We start from the raw sequence: 8,541 nt of genomic DNA, 5'->3' as shown, positions 1-8,541 counted from the left end.
TTATTTCAGACCACAGTTCCCACAATCATTTTAATTCCCTCTGCAGAAGTAGGTGATTATTGGTTGGGGTTTAGTGAGTTGCCACATTATTAGAGTGGATATCCCAAAAGCAGCCCATTGTTCCATACTGACTGGTTATACCATGTTAACCATGTTGGGAAGCAATCCATATATAAGATTTGCTATCATTTATCATTTTTGTATACCCAGCTGCATTACGTGTTGCCTTTAAAAAAGGAACAGTTACTACTTAAAAAGCTGAAGTGGTTTGATGGGCATTTCTCTTTTTTTTTATGGAATCTAATGTTGTCAACACACACGTGTCACTTTTTTACTGCTGAGAGTCAAAAAAAAAATGTTCAAGAATCAAGAAAAGAGTTGTAGAGTTTCAGTTCCAGCTGATATTTATTATCCTTCCTTGAAAAAGTTCTGTACACAAGTTTATATCAACAATCTGACAGGCAGTGAATGGACACAATTTAGCTGGCATGAGTTCCCCCCCTCCCTTTCTCTGAGTCTCAAAAAAAGGGTGGGTCCTTTGTTTATGGCATGATTAGAGACAATAAATGATAATTCTACACAGCATATTGCACAGGATGGATGAAAAATAAAGTTAATATATTTAAAAATGCTTTCATATATATATAAAAAAAGAGTCCTGAACTGACCACCTTAAATGTAAGTAAGGATGTGTAAAAGATAGCAGTTCTAGACAGTGCCTGTCCTTGATAGCAACAACATACATAAACACACAATCTTTTTGCTTTATGATACAGTCAAATATACAAAGATCGAGTTCACGTTTCATCGTTTTTTCCTCATTTTTTCTGAAAAACACAACAGCTAATAACCTGAATCTGAAATACAAATGCTATTCACCATGCCATAAAGATACTAAAACAATTATTAGCTAATAGTTAGCCGACAAGTAGAAAAGATTATATATTCAAATACAATGAGAAACGCAGTACAAGTAGGTGTTGCGGAACTCAAGTCAGAAATTTGAATATGCTTGATGTTATCGTCCTTGTTGTTTGCTTGCTATACTGATAGCCTGTTCAATCCAGTGGTTGATTGGCAAATTTGACATCAATTAATGAAAACATCAAGAAATAAGTCAAATTTAAAGCTACAATCTCCTCATTTGTTGTCATAGGCAAGATATCTGACAGGAAATCCAAAAACAAGTGGCTGCTTAAGATAGTGACGCTGTTAAACCCACAGGGTCCACAGGAATAGCCTCCAGAAATAATGCGATCCTGTGTCTTTAAGGAGCCTGCAGACTGGCACTGTAAACGTAGAAGGTAGGCTGATACAAAGACTGGTGCTGCCTTCAAGTGCTGCCGGAAAAATCGTAATTACATCCCTCCCACTGGGTCGTTAAGTATCTCATGCCCTTACTGACAACACGGGATGTTCAGGGATTGGACATCAAAGAGGTCTTGTCAGTATATGCTGGTAAAAGTCAAACAAACTTTGCCAAATTAGTTAATTAAAACACCAATTACTTACCTGATTTATACCTATCTCCTCTGCTCGGTCACTTAAGTAAAAGGTAGGTTGGTGCCTTGACTTTTTAAAACTAAACAACAGGCAACATAGAGATACAAGGTTTGTTTTGCAGGCTGTTCTTATAAAAGAATTTGAACAGGCAACAAAATAAACATGTACGAGCTTGCCATGGGCACTTGAAGGCAGCATGAAAACCAGCCTGCCGGGGTATTAAAAATTAGGAAATCCAATACAGCTGTATTAGTAGGCTACACACACCGATTGTTGACTCCCCCATTTTCTATATAGATTTGTACAAAAATACACTGAGAAAATAATCAAACTGTTTCCTCTCTTTTAAGTGTCCAAAAGTGTGTACATTTAAATATAAAAAGAAATCAAAAGTTGTGTGTTTTTAAAACTCTAGCCCTTCGCCTGAGAAGGAAATGTGACAGACACAGACAAACAACCGTGTAAGAAAAAAAAAAATAAAAATAAAAAAAAACAGGATTAGATCATGTACATAAGAAATAAAAAAATGATCAAGTCAAAAACGCTTGGCCCAGTATATAAATACAACATCCCATATAAAATGGCATCTGAATACATGTACAAAACAAAGCTCAGAGGATGAAAAAAAATCGGTGAGGATTTCTCTATAACTATCATCTGAAATCAACATTAAAGAATTTTGGTCCTGAATCGTAGAGAACACGTGTATAAAGTTCAGCACAGATTTGAAGTTGCGTTTGAATCCTGAAGTTTGAAAAATTACAACAGCTGGTGATTATTTCCATGTCCTTTTTTTTGTAAAAGAGAAGAACCGAAGCGAGCGCCGCCTATCCATTTAAATAATCCTAATACTAGTTTTTAACTGCTCGACAGTCTTACAGAAAATCTCAGCACAAGATAGGAACAAAGTAGGCTATCATGCTTAACATGTTTTTTGCTTTTGAGAAAATATCCGAGTTCGAAAAAAAAAAAAAAAAAACATCAACCCACCTCGGTTTCATTAAAAAAATCCTTTCGGTGACACACCACAATAAAAAATGTCGCACGACAGTCCTATTTCTGTACCTTTTTAGTGGTGAAGTTCACTTGGCGATTGGCAAAAAGTTGTGAAATGTCCCTTTTTTTAAAAATCAGCAACAACATTGATTAAGTGAACGGCGGACCGCATAACGTGCAAATCAATCACAGTTAAGTTGTTCAGTTCAAAACAGTCCAGGACGAAGCGTTTCACAATCAGGAAACCCTGTCTGTCTCTTCTTGTCTCTCCCCTTGTTTTGCACTCCCTCCACTTTCGTGGTTGTACCGAGTCCCACAGTCCACGCATCCACAGAAAAGTACAAAAAGCAAGTTATTCGCTTTAAAGTTTAGCTTTCCAAGGACTTGCAGCGCTTGCCTTTATGGACGAGAAGGGACGGGGGCTAGTTTCAGTGGGTCTTTACTAGTCTGGTGTAGCTATAACGCAAACTATTACACCCACTGTACCAGGAACCCCTGTTTCTGTTTGTGGTCATATTTTTGCTCGCAGGTCATGAGCCTACCTGTCGCGGTTTGCTTTCTCGCTCACTCAGTACGTGAACACCAGGTTGGAGATGGTGGACTCCAGCCAGTCCCCGGAGATCATCTCGCTGACTTCGGGCGTGCAATAGTCGGGGAACTCGAAGTGGGAGCCCCCGGAGCCGGACTCAAAGTTCAAATCCAAGTCCCTGTCCAGCACGGAGGAGCCAAAGCTCCCCAGTGACATGCTATCAAAGCTGGGGCTCGGGTTAATATCGAGCAAGTCGTCCTCAAACTCCTCATCCTCCGAGGAGGATGAGGAGGACGAGTGGGACGAGGCAGAGGAGTGAGAGCCGGAGGGAGTCGGTGAGGAAGCCCGCCGACTGCTGTATGTGTGCCCGCCGTGGCGCTCCGAAGACCCGCCCAGGCTACTGCTGCTGCTGCTGCTGCTGCTGCCTGGGGAGTCGGCTCCCTCCTCCCTGCTGCTGGCCGCGTCCTCGTACAGGCTGAGCGGATCGCTGGAGTCCGCCGAGCTGCTGAGCGTCGGGCTGGCCGGGACCACGACGGAGGACGTGGGGCTCAAGCTGGCCGCGCTACTCCCGAAGACGTACACCCGCTTGGGCTTCTTGCCATCCGGTATCTGCTTGGCTGCTGAGGAGACAGATTTCGACTTGTAGAGAGAGTTGTGATGGTGCTCTGACGGGTGCTCAGAGGCAAACGGTGATGCTTTGGTGCTACTGCTGCTGCTCCCGAAAAGTGATTTGTGGGGTTTGCTGCTGCTGGGTGATTTGGATCCATTCTTCCTCGAAGATGAGGATGTCTTAGTGCTGGTGTTGTTAGAGCTGCTGTTGAGTTTCTCTCCCTTGTCGTTACTGCCAGGCTTAGAGGCGCTTGATTTTACCTTCTTCCTCGGCCGGTACTTGTAGTCGGGATAGTCCGCCATGTGCTTGAGCCTGAGCCGCTCCGCCTCTCTGATAAAGGGGATCTTGTCGCTGTCTCTGAGCAGCTTCCACCGCTTCCCCAGCCTCTTGGAGATCTCAGCGTTGTGCATGTCCGGAGACTGCTCCATGATCTTTCTCCTCTCTATCTGTGACCACACCATAAATGCGTTCATGGGTCTCTTGATGTGGCCGCTTGGAGTTTTACACCACGCCGGGTTGTCTCCCAGTTTGTCTCCGGCGGTCGAAGATGATGTTGAGCCCGGGGAGAGAGGCGAGGCGGCCGGGTCCAGGTCCATGCACGCCCCGGAGTCAGAGCTCGAATCCCCGGCGAAAAAGGACAGCGCCTCGGCGGTGCTCTCTGTGTGGCTCATTTTCTGCACCATGCTGCCCAGTCACACACAGAGGGACTTGCTCCTTCTCTCCCTCTCTCCTTGGTCCTCCGATTCACTTTAAAGCAAACTCAGCTATTTTCTCCCTCTTCACAGTTTGAGCTGAGTAAATAAAAAAAGCGCAAGAAATAATTCACTCCTGAGATGTGCGGTAAACTCGGTAACAGTTCAGTCCAGAGTAGCCTTAAAAGGCTGGATGTGTAAAAAAAAAAAAGTTTAATTTCCAGGTTCTGTAGGTGTTAAAACAACACGGACAGTATAGCCCACTCTCCACTTGTGTACTCTGTTATCAGTCTCTCTCAGTCTCTTCCTTCTGTGTTATAAAATCAATTCAGCCGTGTGGTGACTGAACATAGTCTGTGCAGCTGCAGAGCGCAGACTGGGTGCCACACTGTGCGCTCCGGCACTTACAAAGGACTCCCAAGTAGGCTACAGTGTGTAAAGTACGTGCTTTTCTCTGCATCAACTCTGTCCCCTCTCCTAGAAACAAAAGCCATGCATGCTGGGGAGGAAAAAAAGAAACCTAGAGCGAGTTACACTGTCCGCCTTCCATCTGCAGACCTGCAGTCGAGTTTCAAGCAGCCCTCCAGACCCGGCCCCCCTTTCTTGCATTTATTCCCTTCCCGAGATACAACGGCGATAAAAATCCACCAATGGGGCGCTGTCGCTACCCTGCCTCTGCGCCAAAGTCACGCCCCCTTCAGCGCTGATTGGCCAGACATGGAATCTAATAATAATCAGCGCGTGCAATGAGGAGCCTCGTGTCTGACCTCATTCCAGAATACAACAAGAAACTTCAATTTTTTTTTAAAGAGACACTGGCTTATGTTGTGGACCCCCCCTCCGCACACCCCCACACTCCTTCTCTGTTACCAGCCCATGTGTAGACCATTAACATATAGCTATATGGGAACCTAAGTTCACTTTACCATATGGAAACTTTAACACTGAGTTTGTACCACTGTGATGCCTGGGTAATACTGAATAAAAGAAATATACCCTGGTGATGTTAACCTTCTTCTCTGCCCACTGTTGGTCTTATGAATGGTGCCCACCTATGTTACTGACGAGGTGGAATCTAGTACCAGAACACAGCCAATACAGCTGATGTTGTTATGCATTACCTAATGTTTACAACGTGGAAGTTATAGTGGAGAGTAAAACCATTTCACCTTGAACGTCCACTTTTAAAAGGCTAACAAAGTAAGATGTTGATATTATGTACTGTATATCTTTTTTTTTTATGCGATTACTGGCAGAAAAGAGAATTTTTTAAATAATTGATGCACCTGATAATTGTTTTAACTGGTGCTTGTTTGGCTACAGGTGGTCGCTGACCGAGGTCATGTATCACCGACACGCTGTTAAACTCGACCATGTTCAACAGTTGAGCCTCTCTGACTGAGCGCGTCACAAACAGGGAAATGTCTCTTGGACACATCATGATCGTTAGGCTAGTGTGAGAAAAGGCTCCAAGCCAAGCTGTATATGCTCCGCGCTTTCACCTCTCACTCCCTCTCTCGCTCTCTCTCTATGAGGCGGGGTTGGGCGGTCTTTTGTCACATAACACACATCGAGCCAACCCCTCTCCAACGCACCAGACAGGGGAAGGAGAGAGGGAGGCAGAGAATCAGACGGCTGTGTGTGTGTAAACTGCCTGTATGGGCAAACACATCCGCACACCTCCAAACTGACATCAAGTGCAATTCTCCGTGTGGAGTGACACAAACACGGCAGAAAAACGCGCGGTACAGCGTTTTTGCGCACGAGGTATTACTTTTACGCACGAGAAGACTGTACCCAATTTACCCCAAAACAAGATGCAAGTTGTGTAAAAAAAGAAAAGAAAAAAGAAAAAAGGTGAATGGCATACAACACTGTCACTATCTCTATTACCAGTGAAACCCCATTTCATCTTTTATTACTAAAATCGCAGCCCTTTTAACCTTCAGTGTCAACGTTCAGATTCTTATGTCTAATTTGTTACTACGATTTGCTATTTAATCTGGAAATAATAACGTTTTTGTATATATTAATCTCCAGCTTTTCAGTAAAATAAGGTGTAATAAGTAATAAGTGATAAGTTACAAGTGATTTAAAAGCGAATAAGTGCGTTTTTAAAACAGTAACGACTTACAAAAAAAAAAAAGAAAAAGGAAGGAGGAATGACAAGGGATACAAGCAGGCTCAGTGAGTCAGAGCTACAGTGCGTTGGTGGAGTGTCGCTAGATGGCGTCGCAGAGCCGGAGAGGACTCAGCTCGCCTGTGTTGCAGGGATTTTAGGGAGGGTAACAGAGATCATACCGAGAATCCAGAATAGTTACCAGGGGTGAATTACATAATGTGTCTGTGGGGGAGCCATCCAAGCGATGCTGTGTGTGTGTGTGTGTGTGTGTGTGTGTGTGTGTGTGTGTGTGTGTGTGTGTTGAGGTAAAGTATGAATGCCATGACTGTGGTAAGGTAGAACAAGAAGAATAAAGCACTTTGGAGTTTGGAGTCACTGCTGTAATGATTTCAGCTTCCAAGAGAGCACGTGCCCGCACATGAAAATGCCATCTAAATATGAAATGAATTGGAAATGGAAATGAAAGTGTGTGTGTGTGTGTGTGTGTGTGTGTGTGTGTGTGTGTACATAACAGAAAGAGAGAGAGTGTGTGTGAGAGAGATGGTCAGAGGTTTTGTAACTCAATGAAAAGAGAGTCAGATGTGACTTGGATCACCACTGGGAAATTAGTATGAAAGTACAGTCACCAACATTACTGGATGCATTTCAGTGGGTACAATTATATTCAATATGGCCTCATATCTGCAGTGCATCCAAGTAAAGCAATGGGTAATTGGGCTCCAATTTGTGTGTTCATGGAGCAGAACCGCAATGGAAATAAGAATGTTAACTCATAAATTCACACCGCTGCTCAATGCCATTTTAATAAGGAACCACAGGAAAGTGTTAAAGTATATGTACGTCTCTGCTATTGAAGTGACCATGCCTTGAGGGAGGTCCTAGACTTCAGGAAAGGGTTCTGTAAATTACACACTAAGGTTTAAAAAAAAGATAATGTACAAATGTAAAGCTAAAACACCCCAGAGGGACTGTGTTACAGTCAGTAATAATGACCACACATGACGCAATGTAAAAATCATTCTGGTAAATCTGGTCAAAAATATAAGATTTTCAGGTATTGGACATCTTCGTCTTCATTTTTCCTCTCCTCCAACAAACTCTTGGAATCTCAGTGCACCTGGAGTGACAGCTGGCAGGCTTTTTAAGCTAACACCTTATTCAGTACCAAGAGCAGGTGTCCTCTATTGTGTTCTATTCTGTTCTATTCTATTCTATAACCCAAAGGTAAATAAGACCTTTCACCTACTTTTGGCTTCATAGTTAACTTGAATACATGTCTTTTTCTTGGCTACCCACACTTCTCTGTCTCTCCCTCCCTCCCTCCCTCTCTCTCTCTCTCTCTCAGTGTACACATTAGTATGCTACACACACACAGGCACACACAGGCGCACACACACACACACACACACACACACACACGACCTGAAAGGATAAGTAGTGCATTCAAACTTTCCTCTCGCTTTCTCTGTCTCTCTCTTTTACTGCCATTGTTCCAGTGAGGTGCAGCTGCCACGCGAGTTGGAGTGGGTCGCGTGCCAACCCTAATCTCAACAGGTGTTCTTTTGGGTGTCTCTCCCCCCCCCCCCCCCCCCCACCCCCCCCCCCCCCACCCGCTCCCTTTCTTTGTCTGTCTTCACTCTGTCTCTCGCTCTACTCTCTCTCCTCCCCTATGTACTTCACTTAACAAGCTCATTTCCTTGCTCTCTCCTTCCCAAATTCAATTTTGCTTTATGAGAATGACCAAAATTAGGTTCACTTCTGTCAGAGCATGCTGTACAAGATTTACCGCATAAGTATCAAAATATAAGAAAATGGAAGATTTGATTCTAACAAATGAAATGTATATATATGATAAGTTGAGATAGATCAACAACTAACTGTAATGGTAACGGTGAGAACTATAACAAAAATAAGATGAAGTCAACATCAAAAAAGAGGAGCGCTTTTAAGGAGCAGTTTCATGTCTTGTTCCACATGTTTTCCCCTCAGGCTGTCACATGCTCTGACTCATTTTGCTGCTTCCATGGTAATGTCAGTTTTTCTTCAAGTAAATACTGGATTTTTAAAATACTGTTCTGGCCTGAGAGCG

The 8,541-nt window shown here is 43.5% G+C and overlaps 1 protein-coding gene across 1 annotated transcript; it reads right to left on the bottom strand.

Moving 5' to 3' along the window:
• Positions 1 to 386: 386 nt before the first annotated feature.
• On the bottom strand, positions 387 to 4,930 carry sox4b (SRY-box transcription factor 4b). Its single transcript, XM_041044764.1, has one exon. The coding sequence runs from the start codon at positions 4,319 to 4,321 to the stop codon at positions 3,068 to 3,070; it is 1,254 nt and encodes a 417-aa protein (XP_040900698.1). The 5' UTR covers positions 4,322 to 4,930; the 3' UTR covers positions 387 to 3,067.
• Positions 4,931 to 8,541: the final 3,611 nt, after the last annotated feature.

The sequence above is a fragment of the Toxotes jaculatrix genome, chromosome 8 (genome assembly GCF_017976425.1).
Source record: "Toxotes jaculatrix isolate fToxJac2 chromosome 8, fToxJac2.pri, whole genome shotgun sequence".
NCBI lineage: Eukaryota > Metazoa > Chordata > Actinopteri > Toxotidae > Toxotes > Toxotes jaculatrix.
This window is presented reverse-complemented; position numbering and strand designations above follow the sequence as displayed.

Coding starts and splice junctions, on each gene's coding strand:
- sox4b (XM_041044764.1), bottom strand. CDS start 4,321: ATGGTGCAGAAAATGAGCCACACAGAGAGCACCGCCGAGGCGCTGTCC.